Below are 19,634 nucleotides of genomic sequence, written 5' to 3'. Positions count from 1 at the left end.
TCGTGAGTCCGGGCTAAGTTAATTAGTTGGACCTACTTGAATGACGGAGGAGGAGAATGATGCAGCTAAAGCTACCGCTAACCATAGTTAACGGCTAACAAGTGCTAACCTGTGATTAGTTTCAAAATAATTCGGAATAGTACTTTTTTGTTGTTGTGTCAAAACCAACAGTTTTATGTTAAATAGTGAATGTTTGCGCATTAGCTAGTGTTTATTGACAGAACAGCAGTAACAGTAGTTTGTACAAACACACACACACACCTGAGTCCAGCCCTGATGACGATGACGGCGGCGGAGAATGAAGCAGCTCATTTAGCAGGTACAGCGTTAGCGTCGCAGCTAAAGCTCCACAGCTAATAACAGTGTCGTGTTTTAACATGAGGTGTCACGCGTGTCGCGCTAATTGTTAGCTAGCCGCGCTAAGCTAGCTTTTGCTCTGCAAACAAAAAACCCACATTCATTTATGACTGTTTTAAGCTAACGAGTGCTAACCTACGATTAGTTTCAAAATAATTCAGGTTTTTTGTGTCAAAGCCGTTTTATATTAAATAATAAATCTTAATCTTAATGATGTTCTGATAAAGAACACATGCATTGAGCAGTAATTAATAATCTTACTTTAATTGATTTTTTTCTAATATTTTTTCTTCATGTTTTTATATTTTTGTATTTTAATAATTGTCCATCTTTGACTATTTGCTGCTGTAACAAATGAAGTTGCTCACAGTGGAATGAAACGCTAACATTTAATCAAACCTATCTCACGCTTGGATTTTTTGGTGTGGGAGAGTGAGTGGTTTACAAACTTTAGTTTCTGTTGGAAAAGTCTGTCTCACATTGAGATAAAGACGTGAACATGTCCTTCAGATATCATAGACTTAAACTGACGTTGTTTTCAGTGAGACTGATTCAACTCAAAGGTGTCATTATGATAAATGTATGACGAAAAGTGTATATTTTCGCTTTAAATTGCTCATTAATCACTAATTGATATGTTGCAGCCCTAAGCCATCAATTCATTAATATTTTAATAAAAAGTGAAGTGACTTTTGATCAAACATTTAAATTTTCAAAGTTGTGAATGTTTGGATTGTCTTTTAAAAATAATAGATCTGTGTGTGTGTGTGTGTGTGTTACATAATGACCTTCATGATGTTGCAGTGATTACACTGACTGATGAAAGTGGTTGAGTCCTGAGTAGAGGTGGAGATCGCTCAGGTGATAAATCGTGGGATGATGCCTCCCTTTGCTGCCGTTAACCCGATCGACCTCCACCTGAAATAACCGGCATCATCTTTTATTTATTTATTTATATTCTTCATTTTGTACTTTGCTGTTGTAAAAATCTGTCCTCTCGACAGGAACGCGGAGTCAAGTGTCGTGGTTTTTCACACAAGTCAGAGTGGCCCTGGCACTGGCGATAATAAAGACCAAGCCTGCGGGAATGAGCGGCCGCAAGCACGCGGAGGCCGTGGCCTGCAAGCTGAAGAGGCAGGATGAGAGGTGGAGGGAAAGAGCCCAGGAGCTGCAGCAGGAGGTGCTGAGGCTGCGACAGGAGCTGCTCATCACCAGGGTGACGTCAACTGCCGAGAGCAACACCGAGGCAGCAGGTAGAAACACCATAGATACTTCAGAAATAATACAAATATTCCAAGAATACTAGAAATATTAGTGATTTTACATCAAACAACACTTGCCCCTGTTCGACCTGTTGGATAAAAACTGTTGCTTGTAAAACTCAGGGATTCGAGATGAAATGTTTTTTGATGTGCGTTTATATAGAACTGGCCCAGTGTCAGAGAAACACATGCTGTTACTGGAAACATGGCTGCCATAGGAGATGCTGGGGAAAACTAAGTGATTTTAATCACTTAACAAAAGACTCGGCTTATAAAATCTACAGTCAGCTTAAGTCTACTATGTCTTAAGAACGTGTTCACGTCTTTATTTCACTCTGATACTGACTTTCACTCGCTCTCTCAAATCAGTGATTTTAACATCACAGCTAAAATCACTGATTTTCTCTATGGGCTTTGGTGTGGCAGAGTGAGTGGTTTACAAACTTCAGTTTCCTGTTGTAAAAGTCTGTCCCACAGTGAGATAAAAACGTGAACATGTTCTATCTTAGACTTAAATTGAGGCGGAGTGAATCAAGGCCCCCACTCATGCTGCTGTAACATGAAATACGTTTTAACATATTACAAAATATTATGATAATTCAAATTGCGGTGTTTGCTGAATTTTTTTAAAAAAGCAACAAAAAAAACCCCAACCACCTGCAGTGGAGGCGGAGTCTCTAGTTGCGCTTGTGCAGTCAAGGAATGTGGTCACATGTTCTTGTGGGGATGGATTGGTCGCCGTCTGGTCTGGATGTGATCAGAATACTGAGGACCAGGTCTGAACACGGTCTTTGTGTCAGCGGTGTCTCTTTAATGTCAGCACTCTAGGAGCGTCTCTTTGCTGATGCCATCATGCTGAGGACGTTTGAAGGACAGACGGGGGTCTGATGTGAGTCCTCAGAGTCGCTGTGCGTGTGTCAGGCTCACAGCTGGATGACGAGTTTGTACAGAAACAATGGAACTGTAATTCAGCCTCTCAAAACTGACTGAGGGAGCGTTTGTGTGTATACAGCAGCAGAGCAGGAGCTTCATCCTGTCAAACGGCAGTAGAATTCACTTCTGAAGCTTTCCGTGCACGATTCTGTGTTCCCTGTTTACAGTCGTCTCACGTCATGTGTGAGACGTGTGGATGGTGCCTCCGTCTGTCTCCATGTAAAACAAATCACTTCCTGTGTGCAGCGGGGGAATGTCAATGGAGCTGATGGTCATAGATAACAAAGCATATCAGAGCATCTTATTTTTATAATCCATTAATCTGACATTAGACAATTAGTTGTTTGGTTCATAAAATATTGATCAGTGTTTGTCAAACTCTGGAAATGATGATGTTCACGAAATGATTCAGTTTGAAAGATTTCTTTGTTTTATGGAGCAGTAAAGAAACTAGATAATATTCACAATAAAGAAGCTGAAAAATCCCAGAAACCTAGAAGAACCCTAACCCTAACCCGCGCTCATACTAATATGTTGAGTGTCAAAATAGTTGCAGATTAATCTTTTATTCAGTTATTGATCAATCAATCGTTGCAGCACAAGAGCACGTGCTGTAAACTCTCTATAGTATTGTGACGCAATATCGGATCCTTTAGATTTAACCGTTTATTTAACCAGAAAAATGTCGCACTGAGGTAAAAAATAAGAGATCTGACCAAAAAAGCAAAACATCTGTGATTTCAGCTTCTTAAATGTGAATATTTTCTACTTTCTGTCATTTTTCAGCTTCTTAAATGTGAATATTTTCTACTTTCTGTCATTTTTCAGCTTCTTAAATGTGAATATTTTCTACTTTCTGTCATTTTTCAGCTTCTTAAATGTGAATATTTTCTACTTTCTGTCATTTTTCAGCTTCTTAAATGTGAATATTTTCTACTTTCTGTGATTTTTCAGCTTCTTAAATGTGAATATTTTCTACTTTCTGTCATTTTTCAGCTTCTTAAATGTGAATATTTTCTACTTTCTGTCATTTTTCAGCTTCTTAAATGTGAATATTTTCTACTTTGTCATTTTTCACCTTCTTAAATGTGAATATTTTCTACTTTCTGTCATTTTTCAGCTTCTTAAATGTGAATATTTTCTAGTTTCTGTCATTTTTCAGCTTCTTAAATGTGAATATTTTCTAGTTTCTGATATTTTTCAGCTTCTTAAATGTGAATATTTTCTAGTTTCTGTCATTTTTCAGCTTCTTAAATGTGAATATTTTCTAGTTTCTGTCATTTTTCAGCTTATTAAATGTGAATATTATCTGGTTTCTTTGCTCCATTAAACAAAGAAATCATTAAAACAGAATAATTTTGTGTTTGTGGACAAAAACCAAGACATTTGAGAAACATCATCATTTCTAGAGTTTGACAAACACTGATCAATATTTTTCAACTGTTCTGACATTTTATGAACCAAACGAGTCATTGATTGATGGAGGAAACCGTGAACAGAAACTTATAAAGACGAATGTGACCATACTGTCCCAGACAATGTATTCATTGCCCACCTCTATTGCAGCGTTTATAAAAGGGGGAGGAGTCTGGGACAACAAGCCTCATGCTGATTGGACAAGAGGGGGATGACAGAGTGGACTAAGAAAAAAAAACTGCAGAAGATGCTCCAGTTTTTAATCAATACTTGACCCTCTAGCGGGGAGACATAGCGACCACACTCAGAAGTCCACAGGGGGGCGACGCTGAGTCCACTTGACACCATATACAGTAATTGCATCTTTAGAGCTTCGTCCATCACTCACGGCTCATTCCTGTCACACACACACACACACACACACAGCTGTAAATATCATCGACTTCATGACGACACTTGTTTCAAGGCAAAAAAAAAAGAAAAGCTTGTCCTCCCTGAGACCTCAAGGCTGCGATTGGGAGACATTTCAGGAGGACGACTGTGGTCCAGCTCATCTCAGATTTATGAGGCGATTCTTTAATATTTACATGAATGCAGCAAAGCATCATGGTCTTCCTCCACCTTCACGCGTCGACAGACACACGGCTCTGTGTTCCCCGCAGTTTTTACGACCTCCTGCTCCCACGTTCTCTGACGCAGAGTTAAAAATAAGCTCCACCCTCACAGTGATTATCCCACTAAATGATTGACTGTAATTATGTCCTTTTAATAGCTGTGATATTTTCATGTTCATTATGATTATGTGATATTGCTCCTCCTCCGCCATGAACACGGTCTCCAGAGCTGCAGTCGCTCAGCCGTGACCCTGGAGACGAGGATCCTCCAAACGCAGAGTGCTCACCTGCTCGTGTCAATAAAAATGACTAATGTGACTGTGAATGGTGGATTAATTGTAGCACAGGTGAGACGCTGCAGGTACGAGTGCAGCCTGTCTCGCGTCTGATTTACACGTGTGATTAGTGATTAAACGAGACCGCAGCTCCACACGGAAAAGTTGAAGGAGCAGATTGTGAGGAGACCAGGAGAAGAGAGTGGGTGGGAAGTGAAGGGGGGTGTTAATCTGTTAATCTGTCCCGCTAACAGATGGCTCTGTGGCCGCACTGGAGCCACGACCGCCTTCTCTCCGCTTACACATGCTACCGCTGAAAAACAGACGGACTGTGTGCTTCAGCTTTGGCACAAACTCTTCACTCTGGAAACTAGAGCGACTGCAACTAATCATCTGCTGAGATGACGACGATGATGATGATGATGATGATGATAATGTTTCCCAAATGTCTTGGTTTTTGTCCACTAACACAAAATTGATCAATTATCAAAATACTAGGCAATTATTTTAGTAATTGGTTAATAATCAAAACATTTCAGTATAGTAGCGACGTGAAAGTGACCTTCACTGATCAGGAAATAATCAATATTGTTGATTTTCTTTAATGAAACTAAACTAAAATTATCTTGGAAATAGTACGAGAAAACTTTATTTTCCCCCTAAAAATGTCCTCATCGAATACTCAGAATTGTGACTTTAATTTCAGAATTGTGACTTTAATCTCAGAATTGTGACTTTAATTTCAGAATTGTGACTTTAATTTCAGAATTGTGACTTTTCTCCAGAATTAACTTTAATCTCCGAATTGTGACTTTTTTCTGTAGAATTCTGACTTTTTCTGTAGCTCCAAACCTTTATTTCCGTGAGTGCAGTGATATTTTCTGTGTGTGTGTGAAAACCCTGCAGGTGATGATGATGACAGCGCGGTGGTAGACGCTTCTCAGGATGGCTTTGCTTCTTCAAACCCTCCAGCTGACTGTGACTATGACTCAGCGACTCCTGATCTCCTTCTACCAGACTCTCAGCCTGCACCTCCCTCCTCTCACCAGCACCACCTCCTCCCTCCACAGGAGGCCGCGCTGTGTCCTCACGTTCACTTCCTCCACTCGCTGTGTTCTCTGCACAGAGTGGCGCGGACCAGCAGAGGCCTGGAGGCTCTGTGGTTCGGCCCCGACGGGGGCGCCGGCTCGGTCCTGGCTGACTCCGTGTGCCAGCTTCTTGAGTCGGTGGTGGCGGCGTGCGGGGCCCCGCCCCCTCTGGGCCCCGGGGACCTGGTCCGGCGGGCCTGTGCTGTGGTGGCACGGGCCTTGGACGTGTTCTGCCGGCACAGTCTACCGTCAGCAGAGTTCAGGAGGCGTGTGGAGGAGTCGCTGAGGGAGATGACGACCATTCTGCTGCACGGCCGTCAGCCTGGCGAGGTGAGTCATGTGATCCACGGGGAGGGGGACATGTGACCACGAACAGACCATCTGCTGTTTCTCATCCTGTACGTTTATTATCGTCTGCCTCGTTTTATTGTGAGTGAACTCTTGACGGTTGTTTTTAAGACATGATTTAGGTGCTGTGAACATGATTATATCTTTAAAGGAACAGTACGGTGCCGAAAGTGGTAGCTGCTGGTCTAATACTGCCACGTGTGGTCACTTTAAGTCACTGAAGTAAATCTGAGCCAAGTTTTTCAAATGCCAAAGTGACAAAATAGGACATTTGAACATATGTAAATTAAGTGACTGTTCTTACTGTTATTCAACAACTCCTGTGTGCTGTGATGTTAAAATCACTGGTTTTCTCTATGGGCTTTGGTGTGGGAGAGTGAGCGGTTTACAAACTTCAGTTTCCTGTTGTGAAAGTCTGTCTAACAGTGAGATAAAGACGTGAACGTGTTCTTAGACTCTTGTTATTGGGCTTTTGTCGGCTGGTAACGTCTTGAGAATTGTTTGTTGTTCACTTGTTGAAGTTGATAAATGGATGTTTGTGAAGAGAGGAAAAGGATTGAGGCTCCTCTTTTTTTTCTGTTGCTGCCGGTGGTTTTGAAGGCGTTTTACTGCAGCAAAGAGGAAAATAAACTCAGGTATTTTTGTATTTTCCTGTCTTGTAAAGCTAAATGTTGAATATTTCAACATGTTAAGGGTTCAAATTTCATCTTTATGATATTATAACACACATGGACCTCAGTGTGAGTCGTCTGCATGTATATTTTTTACTGTCCTCTCTACAGTAGATGACCTTCCCGTTGATTTCCCATCAAAATGTACATTTTTATTTTTCCCGTGGCGAGCGCAGACTTTAAAGGATTCCTCCTCGTTAATGAACTCTTTGTGTTTGCGCTCTGTGAACGCGCCGTCACTGTCAGTCAGGCCGATTGTGTGAGACGGCTGAGACGCTGACGGCCACGTCAGAGATGAAGAGCTGCGCTAATTATAAAACTGAAAAGAGGGGAAAACTCCTCACCACCGTTACAGCGCTCTAAAACGTCCTGACACCAGATTAATCCATTAAACCTGCTGCTCAAAAACAATTTCATATTTGTGGAGAGACGAGGCTGTTTGAGATTCAGTGTCCTCACGAACTGCTGAGAGTTTTTAATTCCAGTGACAATATGATGGATTATTAATTGATTACTAAATTAACTGTCAACTTTTTTTCTTTCTTTTTAAATTTTTTTTTTAAAACCAGTTTGTGTGATTTTTCAGCTTCTTAAATGAGAATATTTTCTGGTTTCTTTGCTCCATAAAACAAAGAAATCATTTTAGTTTGTCATGTCCAGAGTTTGACAAACACTGATCAATATTTCATGACATTTTATGAACCAAATGAGTAATAGGTCAAATGTCTTCTTGTTCAAGTTCCAAAGAGACATTTTCGTTATTTTGAAGATTAAACAAACAGTTTCATTAAAGAAAATCGACCTGTTATTGATTATTAGGTTTCAGTTTCACGTCTCTGCTCTAAAATGTATAGACTAGAGCTTCAACTAACGATTATTTTCATAATTGATTATTATTTTCAAAATAGATTGTTGATTTTTTTCTCGATCAATCGAGGAATTGGTCCATAATTGGTCCATTTTATGGTCCATAATTGGTCCATAAAATGTCAGAAAAGGTTCAAATATGTTGATCGGTGTTTGTTAAACTCTGGAAATGGTGTCCTGTTTTGTCCATCCACTTTATGGAGCAAAGAAACGAAGAAAATATTCGCATTTAAGAAGCGGTGGTCAAAAAATGAATAGAGTAATTGTTTCAGCTCTAGTGTAGATCATGAGTCGTCTGCATAGAGAGTGACTGGTGCTGTTTATCTGTTAAACTATTTTTATTTTACAATAATACAAAGTGTTATATTTGTGCCAATAAGCTTGTCACGCATTGGTCCTTTAAACCTCAACATTTCACTCAACAAACCACCTGTTAAGTACTAGTCACAGATGGGGAGTTGCTTCTGTTACCATGGGAACGCCAACACTGTCCTCATCTCTTTCTCTTCCTGGCTCTGTATGAAATGAAAAGCGGCACAATGAGAACCTTCTAGAAATGTCAGCGAGTGTCCTCCATTCTGAGACGCATCACAAGCGGCTGCAATTTCTGCAGGAGGACGGACGGACGGACGGACGGACGGACGAGACCTGACTCCAAGAGTCCAGACGGTGAAAATGTAGAGTGTGAATCCTGAGTGGTGTCGTTGAAATGTCACACCACGTCTTGGCCTTGTAAAGCCCTCAAATGTCGCCCTTTTTGTCCAGCGGAGGAACTTTTATTATCTCCTCCTGCTGCTGTAGTGGCTCCTGTGTGTCTGATGTGGTTCAACCTCAATCACAATCTCAAGCGCCACCTTTTTATCGCTGCTCCGTCGGCTCCACACACGAGGCCCTGTCTTGCTTTACAGCAGCAGCAGTGATGTGATGAGATTTTTCAAATCCGTGGACTTTTTGCTCTGTACGTTAAAAGAAAATAAGAAGTGAATAACCACTTAAAGCTGCATTATGCAACTTTTAAATATAATCAAATGTCTGTCCTCTGATCAAATGATTTTAGTCTAGACTAAGACAATAATTCAGTTTTCTTCATGTCATGTAAACACGTTAGTCTGACTAATCCAGCTAGTCTTAGTCAGACTAAGACAATAATTCAGCTTTCTTCATGTCATGTAAACACATTAGTCTGACTATAATCCAGCTCGATTTAGTCAGACTAAGACAATAATTCAGTTTTCTTCATGTCATGTAAACATATTAGTCCGACTATAATCCAGCTTGATTTAGTCAGACTAACGTACCTGGATCATGTGATTCATAGTCTGATTACTCTTGCATTTTTGCACTTGTCCAAAATGTCCACCCCGCTCTTTGACCCTGAAGTAGAAGGAGACGACGTATAAACTGCAGGACTGTTGGTGGACATCATACGACGACAACCACAAGAGACATGTCCATCTGATTTGTCTCGCCTGTACAGCAGATACCAAACATACAGAACCACAGCACTGTCCATCTCACTGTCCACAGTGAGACAAAGACGTGAACGTGTTCTCAAGACACTGTAGACTGCGTCCCCCTCTGGCCGCCATGTTTTCACCAAGCATGTGTCTCTAGGTGGCGCTCGGAGCGCAGTCAGCACTGAATACGTCAGTGACTCTGGCTAACACCGCTAACACCACTGAACAAAGCCATGGTTTCACTGAGAGTGAGCCTCTTGTGTCTCATGCTGGTTCTCAGCAGCAGGGGGCGCTCACAGCACAGTCAGTGCGTGACTTTTCATACAAAAACACAGACCTTTCAAATGTTTGTTCCGGCTCTTGAAGAAACATGTTTTTCTCCCTGCTGTGAAGAGAAAAACGGACATTTAACAACAAGAAAATAATAACAAAGAAAAATGTAAGACGTGAGAGACGTGAGAGACGTGAGGGCAGAGGAGAGAATAGACTCTGACAACCCTGGAATCCACAGACACGTTTGTCAACAACCGTCAAGGCCGGAGGAATCTCAGCAGACACTTTGTCTTCGTCACAAATTCAATTTAAAATTAATGGATTCTGCCTGTTTCAGTGTCGAGTCTGAGCTTTTTCTCTGAGCGGCTTCACGTCAACATGGAGCACAACTGTGTGTGTGTGCGTGTGATTTAACTGTTTAAACACACGCAGGAGAGAGTCTGAGAGTTCATCTGCTCAGTCACAAGGTCAAACAGGTCAAACCGTCATTAAACATCAAACACTATCCTGGTGGTTCATCAACTCTGAGGTTAATTCACTTTTTATACTACAGTCGCACACATTAAACTCCCTGTTTTCAGTGTTCGTGTGTGTGTGTGGTAACGAGTTGAATTCCCCCTCACCTCACTGAGAGGTGATGGTGTTTACTGTGCCCTTGAGCCAAACCTGCTGCTGCTGCTGCTCACAGTTAAACATGAGTGAGAGCGGTGGAGTGAATGTGAATGAGGACGGACAAACAGCCTGCAGGAGCAGACAAATGAAAACCTGCCCACTGCAGCTCAACAAAGATGTGAGCACATTCTCCTCTTCTCTCTTTTCTCCACCTCAGTGAAAGAAAAAGCAAAACAAAAACTCATTTTCTTTCTAAACGTCTCTCTGCTGCTGCTGCTGCTGATGCTGGACTTTTATTTTCGTCATCTTGCCTCGGAAATCAATAAAATATGGAGTTCGCAGTGCAGGGGAACAAACCTCTGAATATGTGTTTAAAAAGAAGACGAAGAAGCTGGAATTACATTTATTTACAAAAAGTCCCTAGAAGGAGGAGAATGAAACACAAGTTTAAGGACGAATTTGGCTTCAGACTTTCAACATGATGTCAAATTAATATAAGGGCTGAAACAGTAACATCAGTGAATCCATGACCAATGATATTCATATTTTAAAAGCTGAAATATCAAAACTTACACTCTGCTTCTCCTAAAATCTAAGTCACTTTAAGTCTACGATGTCTTAAGAACACGTTCTCGTCTTTATCTCACTGTCAGACAGACGGGGAACTGACGTTTGTAAACCACTCACTCTCCCACACCAAAGCCCATGGAGAAAACCAGTGATTTTAGCTCGCAGGGACACAGGAGTTGCTGCTCTACTGCTGCCTTGTGTGGTCACTTTGTGTCACTGAGATAAATCTAAATGAAGGATTTTTGATACCGAAGTGTTAAAATAAGACATTTGAACTTGGTGATGGAGGCAGCAGTGAAACAACAACTCCTGTGTGTGATGTTAAAATCACTGATTTTGAGATAAAGACGTGAAACATGTTCTTGAATTATTGAAAGACCGTGTCCCTCTCTGTTTTCACTTAGCATGTGCCTCTAGGGGGCGCTCATAGCACTATCAGTGCTGAATGTGAAAAGAGAGAGACTTTCATCTCGGCTCAGAAATCAATAAAAGGGATGAAATGATTGTTGTTTGGTCCATAAAATGTTGGTCAAACCTGGAAATGATGATGTTCTCAAATGTCTTCTGTTGGACAGTTACACGGGACGTTCCTTGTATTTATAAATAACTAAGTTTATGACCATTTGTCTTGATTGTAGATTTATAATCTGATGTACAGACAGTCATGAGGACAGTGATTGTGTCTCTTTCTGTTTGTCTGTTGTTCAGCTGCAGACTGCAGAGACACTCCGAGAACACCTGGTTACTCTGGGCAACAGCAACATGTCAAAGTCTTTCCTCATTGGTCACATCCTCTCACAGATCAGCACCGTGGCCGATCAGCTGTGGCAGCTGCTCCAGGTAAACAGCACAACAACACCACAACACAACGCCGCAGCAGCAGCACCGCTTCACATTCTCCTCTTAGGGCTGGAGGTGTGTCAGAATATGAGATTAAATCAGAATCTGAGATTAAGTCAGAATATGAGATTAAAAAAGAAAATCAAAGTTTTAGATTAAGTTCATAATTCTAAATTGAAGGTCAAATCCTGAGATTAGGGTCAGAATCGTAATATGAAATTTGTTGCAGACTGAGATCAAAATCGGGTGTCTCAGAAAATCTGTTTAAATCAAATTCTGGGATTAAAGTCTATTAGAATTCTGACATTTTTTTCAATTTATTTGTGATTAAATCACAAATTATTTGTATTATGTTAAAATTCATATATATGTGTATGTATGTATGTGTATACACATATACATGTATATATGTATATACATACATATATTCATATGTATGTGTGTTTATATATATATATATATATACATATATTTTCATATATATATGGATGTGTGTATATATGTGTATATGTATATATGTGTGTGTGTGTATATATGTGTATGTGTATATATATGTGTGTGTGTGTGTATATATATATATATATATATATATATATATATATATATATATATATACACACACAGAAGTAGTTTTCTTCCTCTGTTGTTGTCTTTGACTTTTTTATTTTCTCAGTCTTTGTTGCTTCATCTCTGTATCGACCGGTTGCCACGGTCACTTGTGAAGCGCAGTAATCGATACGTCGTCAACCCAGTAGCTTCCTGTCTAACACTCGTTCAAACGGCTCTCTCTCTCTCTCTCTGCCTGTCTCTCTCTCTCTCTCTCTCTCTCACCACACTTCACTCACCCTCGTTCGCCCTCTGCGTCAGTGTGGAGTCAGAGTATGTGATGAAACGGAAATGTGGTGAAAAGAAAAATCTTTCTTTTTTTCCCTCCACGTTGACTTGCTCGCACACACGCACGCACACACGCACACACCACAACATATTACATGTAACAGTTCACTGTAATCCCACTCATGACAAATCTAAAGCATCACATTAACATTTACCTTTTTCTTTTTATCGGCCAAGCCTTTTGTTTTCATCGGGAGTGCTGGTTCTTAACAGCAGGGGGCGCTGGTTCTTAACAGCAGGGGGCGCTGGTTCTTAACTGCAGGGGGTGCTGGTTCTTAACAGCAGGGGGCGCTGGTTCTTAACAGCAGGGGGCGCTGGGGGCGCTGGTTCTTAACTGCAGGGGGTGCTGGTTCTTAACAGCAGGGGGCGCTGGTTCTTAACAGCAGGGGGCGCTGGTTCTTAACTGCAGGGGGTGCTGGTTCTTAACAGCAGGGGGTGCTGCTCAGTCAGCTTTGAATAAAAACCCTGAATTACCTGCTTGTAATTTAGTGGATTCAGTTTTTGACATTTGATGATGTCACGTGAGTTAAAATGAAGCCTTGTTTCTGAGGACATGGTTCCAGATTATTTAATCTGTGAATATCAGTCAATAAAATAAAATGGTGAGGTCAGCAGTCAATGAAGTGGAACAACAGCAGCTCCCTCCTCCCTCCATCCGTTTGTCCATCTGTCCGTCAGACGACGCTGCCCTGACTCAGCACTTTTACCTTCCAGAGGTTGAAGCGACAAGCGAAGGACGCGGCATCTCACTCACTCATCATCCTCGTTATCATTCACGTCACAGCTGCGGTGGCAGGCAGGCGGCGGGTAGGCACTGGAGTAGGCCACGCCTCCTCCACTCGGTGTTAAAGGTGTAGTCTGTAACACATGAAAGGGTTTAGTGGCATAAATGTAATAAACAGTAAATGATCAAAATCAGAGCTTGTGTATTTGATTCTACTGGGTCTGATTAAAACCACTGAATGAATCTGATTTTGAACAAACGATTCAGTTTGAATGATTTTTGTTTTATGGAGCAAAGAAACCAGAAAATATTCACATTTAAGAAGCTGAAAATCATAGAAACACACATTCAATGAACTGATTATTCAGTAATGGATTAAGTTAGTTTTAGAAAGTAAGACATTGGATTTAAACCTGTCAAAAGAGAAAGGGATTTGTGTCGCGCTGTGAGAGATCAGAGAAACAAACAAATAAAACAAGAATTAAAAAAAATGAATTTAAGCTTTAACTAAACTTTTTAAATATCTATTAATAATGAATTTTCAAAAACGTTGGGTCACATATTCCTTTGAATGGATTTGTGCATGTTTTTGACTCATCGTCAACAAGTTAGCAATCTTTAAACTTTTTATTTTTTTTTATTTTTCTGGCTAACAGTGAGATAAAGTGTTGTGTGAGCTCAGTGATGTGATGAGTTTCAGCGCCGGCGTCTGGGATCGTCGTCCTTAACCAGATTAAGTCTGGCTCGAGGATGTTAATCCTGGTTTTGGGACCATGACGAGTGTCTCACAGCTGATGCTGTTGAACCTCGAACACCGGCTCTGTTTACACTCAAAACAAACATCGTGGATTAATCACCTGCTTCATAGAATCTGCTGAATAATAATAATCTGAATGACACAGACAAATTCTCCTGCAACACAAATCGTGTCATTGTGATTTTAACCACATAAGTAATCTGATTTCATACCGCCATGTAATCTGAATACACCCACTAGAATAATCTCATTCAGACCAATGAATTAATCGGATTATGTCAACAAAAATAATCCTATTGTGTCTAATCCGATCCTTTTCACTTAGCAAGCTAATCTGAATATGTTCACTAGAATAATCAGATTATGTCCACTGACGCAATTGGATTATGTATACGAAAATAACAATTAGATGCGCTCAAGTAATCTGAATAAAACCACTGAATTAATCTGATTTTAACATAAAAAATCTCATTGTATCAGCTAATAATCTGTGTCAGTAATCTCTTTTCATCCAGCAAATTAATCTGAATATTTACACCAAAATAATCTGACCAAACTCACTGAAATAATCTGATTATTTGTACTAAAATTACTGAATTAGATGCAATTAAATTATCCGATTAAATCCTCTATACATACACCAAAATAATCTGTTTACACCAATTGGGCTAATCGGTTTTCATCCGGCAAAGTAATCTGAATACAGTCCTCAGAATATTCTGATCGTGCCCACTGAAATAATCTGATTTGTACTAAAATAACTGAATTGGATACATTGAAATAATCCAATAAAAACCACTGAATTAATCTGATTACGTCCCACTGAAGTAATCAGATTTCCAGTGTCTTGGTGCAGTTCTCCACACTCACTGATGATGCTTTTTTTTTATTACACCTGTCACTCAACGTGACTCAGCATCTTCTCGCCTACAGTCTGTGAAGCTACGCACGCGCACGCACGCACGCGCACACACGTGAGGACAACAACAACACATGAGTGTGACATGAAAGTCATTTTTCTTGGAAATGTTGCGAGTGAGTCCAGCAGCTCGTCTCACGTCGCCTTAAATATCCTGTCACTGACACACACATGCACACACGCACACACAGGACATCTCTCCGTTAAAAAACAGGAAAATCATATTTATTATTCGTTTGATAATAATAGGACACACAATATTGGACTTTTGGCTGATATCTGAGTGCTGACACTGCGTGTGTATTAAGAAAAATTTAATAAACAACTGAAAGAATAAAGATTATTTGCAAGAACTCAATAATTTGGCACCAATATACAGTAAACTTTTAGAAAAGTAATAAAACTCAGAGTGGACTGAAAATACATGAATTTTTGAGGTGAGGCTGAGGAGAACAATGTCGAGTCAATGGATAAAAAAATCCTTTTTCTAATCTGTGATGAAATCAGATATATGTAGAAGATGTGAGAGAAAATCCAAGAAAATATCCAACATTTATCGAAGCTAAAGTTGCACAAATAACCTGAAACAGTGACGTGAGAGTGTGACATGAGACCACTACACTGTTGTGTTGTGTAATGTTGTGTTGTGCATATCTTTGGAGGTTTTGAATGAATGAGGGTGCAGATTATTGACATTACGTCGTCTGCCTCACACACAAATGCTTTCACCTTATGTTAACATGACAGTTTAAAGTCAGAACGCGTTGTTTGACTCTGAGAATAAATAATCTGGCAGACGTGGACTCAGTTTGGACTCGAGTGCAGGTTTTTTTGTTGTTTTTTTCTATTTCTTTTTTTGGCAGTTAAATCAATTTTCCTTCTGGGCCCAAAATCCTGCTCTTTAAACAAACTTGGCATGGGAGCAGACGGGTTTAAATGTTGGCTCGGTTACATTGGAGCCGCTTGGCTGACGCGAGCTCTCGTCTCCTCCTCGTCCTCGTCCTCACGACACTCGGGGAGATTTAAGTTCAGTCCCTCAGATTGTAACTCAAACTGAAATAGCCGATGTGAACGCGTCTGAGCGGCGTTTGGAGCCATTACTCAAACTCTCAAGCTTCCATTTATGTGGAGCCTGATACGAGTGATCGTACATGACGTTAAATAATGTTCCTGTCCACTGACAACAGCTCAGCGAAGAGGAATGGAACGTTTCCACCGAGGGGGGGGGGGAGGGGGGAGGAGGAGGAGGAGGTCCCCACACAAGACACAGGAATGAAGAAAATAACAGGCTTTTTTAGGCTCACGCTCAGTGAAAACACAGATTTTAGCCACTAAATAAAATCTACGTCAGTTTAAGTCTACGATGTCTTTAAGAACATGTTTCATGTCTTTATCTCACTGTTAGACAGACTTTTCCAAGTTTGTGAACCACTCACTCTCCCACACCAAAGCCCACAGAGAAAATCAGTGATTTTAACATCACACACACAAGAGTTGTTGATCCACTGCTGCCTCCATCACTCCAGTTCAAATGACTTATTTTTGCATTTGAACATTTCTGCTCAGATTTTTGTCAGTGACACAAAGTGACCACACGAGGCAGCAGAAGACCAGCAGCTCCTGTGTCCCTGCGAGCTAAAATCACTGACTTTCTCTGTGGGCTTTGGTGTGGGAGAGTGAGTGGTTTACAAACTTCAGTTTCTTGTTGGAAAAGTCTGTCTCACAGTAAGATAAAGACGTGAACACGTTCTTAAAGATATCGTCGATTTAAAGTGACATAGATTTTATTATTATAGTCTTGTTACGTGGTTAAAACCACCTTTTTTCTCTAAAAGGGTGGATTTATTTAATTTTCTCTCCTCGTCTCGGCTCTAACTTCTCTGGTCAAAACCCTCTGTGATTTCCATTGATAGATTTTCATTGGCAAATAATTCCCATGATCCCACGCTGTGTCCCAACATCGTCAAACTACGTCATCTTTTGTTTGTTTGTATTTAACTCTGAAACAGAACGACTGAAGACGTACATATGTGATAGCAGAGCTACAACAATCGTTCTTATTGATTCATCTGACGATTATTTTCCGTTCTACAAATCCAGGATTCTGTACGCATGTAATGTTTCTGGGTTTTTGGGTGATGAAAATGTGGAGATAGGACCTCGGAGTCTAGGATGAGACCAGATTGATTTTCTGTCAGTCGTCAGCAGAGTCGACTGAAAGACATGGACGTGGACGAAATAAAGCACTGACACACACAGAGACAAAAAATCAATTTCTCTGTGTGTGTGTGTGTGGTCAGTGTGAAGAAGACGATGAAATCTCCAGTGACACAAACACTGATGTCTCTGATTCTCTGCAGGTGAGAGAGTTCAGTTTTTATGATTGTATGAGGTTCTGACACCATAGTGTGTGTGTGTGTGTGTACAAAAGAATACATTGAGGAATGAATTCTGATTTCCTCTGTGATGTCAACCAGCGCAACTAATCAATTATAATCATCCTTGATCGATCTTTCAGTTCGATTAGTTGTTTTGTCCAGAAGTTGTTGTAAAAATATTGATCAGAGTTTGTCAAACCTGGAAATGATGTGTTCCTTGTCTTCCAGGAATCCAGGAAATATTCACATTTAAGAAGCTGAAAAATCTAAAACTAATTGATGATCAAAGTAGTTGACAATCAATTTAATAATTGGTTTGTTTGATTGTTTGTTTCATTCATGTGCAAAAATAAACCTCATAAGATTTTATAAGATTTACTTTAAGCCACTCCCATGAGCTCAACACACTGAAGATTTTGCAGAAGTGATGACATTTCCAAGGTTTCTTGAACGCATCTTTGAGCCGCTTCTCTAAACTGAAGGTGTCGCAAATGTGATGACATTTACGAGTTCCTTGAATGTGCCGTTAGGCCACTCTCCTGAGCGCAACACATTGAAGACTTTGCAGAAGTGATGACATTTACGAGAGTTCTTGAATGCATCTTTGAGCCGCTTCTCTAAACTGAAGATGTGGCAAATGTGATGACATTTACGAGTTCCTTGAACGCGTCTTTAGGCCACTCCCCTGAGCGCAACACATTGAAGACTTTGCAGAAGTGATGACATTTACGAGAGTTCTTGAACGCATCTTTAAGCCACTCCCCTGAGCGCAACACATTGAAGACTTTGCAGAAGTGATGACATTTACGAGAGTTCTTGAACGCATCTTTGAGCCGCTTCTCTAAACTGAAGGTGTTGCAGAAGTGATGACAATTCCAGGGTTTCTTGAACGCAGCGTGTTAGCTGCTCTGCTTTGTTTTTAATTCACTCTCATGCTCTGGAGTTGAGATTATTCACTGAATATCATCCCGTCCTTTAGCTGTGGAGGTCACAGTGACATCAGCGGAGCAGAAACTGCTGAGTCACTTTGCACAGCTTCAAAGACACGACTCATTATCACGTCGATGATGAAATCGGCAGGTTTTTAGCTCAACAATAAAATTTGTTGTGTGTGTGTGTGTGTGTGCGCGCGGGCGGTTTGGACCTGAGGCACAGGGGGAGACGCGGTGGTGCAGCGGAAGCTGAGGCAGAGGTTAATCTGTTTGGATCCTGTCACTGTCAGGCTGTGAACCAGTGAATCCCTGAGGAGAGCTAACGAGCCAACAAACAACTATCAGTCACTGCTGCTGTTTTTCATCCTCTCACTTAGAGGGCGGGCATACACACACACACAAACACATGCAGGTGTCATGCGGTTATAAATATTTTGGTCACATGACCGTGATCAGTCACCTCGACCTCCTGATTTTTGTCATAATGTACGTTTGCAGCTGTTTTATTTTTTTTTTTTACAAATTTATACAACATTGCACATGCAGACCTGCATGATATTGATGTTCTCCTCTAGGGGCAGCAGAGTGGCGGTCTGGACGCGTTCCCTCTGGACCAGTACCAGAACTGCTGCCACCTGCTGTGGGTTGCGGAGCAGCTCCTGCAGACGTCGTCCGTGGGGGTGGACGTGGCGTCGGAGCGGACGGGTTTCCTGCGTCACCTGGAGCGCCGCGTCTTCCTGCTGTCAGATGAGTTCCCTCTGCTTTCAGTCTACATGTGGAGGGTGGGACGTCTCCTGACGTCCTCGGAGACGTGACGGCACACGGGCTCGCGATGCCGTACACTCTGAACCAATAAAGGACAGAATTAAACCAGCAAGAGTAGAGACTTTTCTCGGTTTGGTTCATGAAACACAAAGAAAATATTCACATTTAAGAAGCTGAAAAATTACCACGCTTGTCCGAATAAGTTGGAAATAATTTAGTAATCAATTATTCAATTAATAGTTGCAGGGCTAGTGTGAATTAAATGTTGTCAAATGAATTATGTGCAGGTTTATTTGTTGTATTTTTGGGGAAGGATATTTTGAAAAGTCAGTTTCTATGCAGATGATACATGACGACGTTTCTCTGATTCTGTTGCTGTTTAAAAAAAAAACTGAAAATATTCATATTTAAGAAGCTGGAAAATCACTTAAACTAGGTTTGAAGTATTCGATGAAAAAATAACAAATTCGTCATTTAATTCACGATATATCAAGATATTTTCATAGTATCATAGTATCGTGACAGTATCGTGACAGTCAAGTCACGATAAGTATTGTGATATTTAAGTCAAGACACGATATTATCATGATGTTTAAATCAAGATACGATATTATCACAACGTTTAAGTATCACGATGTTTAACTCACCATACAATATTATCACGATGTTTAAGTCATATGAT

At 40.6% G+C, this 19,634-nt stretch overlaps 1 protein-coding gene across 1 annotated transcript; it reads left to right on the top strand.

Moving 5' to 3' along the window:
- Positions 1-27: 27 nt before the first annotated feature.
- Positions 28-19,404, top strand: mei4 (meiosis-specific, MEI4 homolog (S. cerevisiae)). Its single transcript, XM_058612690.1, has 5 exons — positions 28-319; positions 1,362-1,610; positions 5,764-6,275; positions 11,452-11,583; positions 18,763-19,404. The coding sequence occupies exons 1-5, from the start codon at positions 277-279 to the stop codon at positions 19,000-19,002; spliced, it is 1,176 nt and encodes a 391-aa protein (XP_058468673.1). The 5' UTR covers positions 28-276; the 3' UTR covers positions 19,003-19,404.
- Positions 19,405-19,634: the final 230 nt, after the last annotated feature.

The sequence above is a fragment of the Solea solea genome, chromosome 17 (genome assembly GCF_958295425.1).
Source record: "Solea solea chromosome 17, fSolSol10.1, whole genome shotgun sequence".
NCBI classification, from domain to species: Eukaryota; Metazoa; Chordata; class Actinopteri; order Pleuronectiformes; family Soleidae; genus Solea; species Solea solea.
This window is presented reverse-complemented; position numbering and strand designations above follow the sequence as displayed.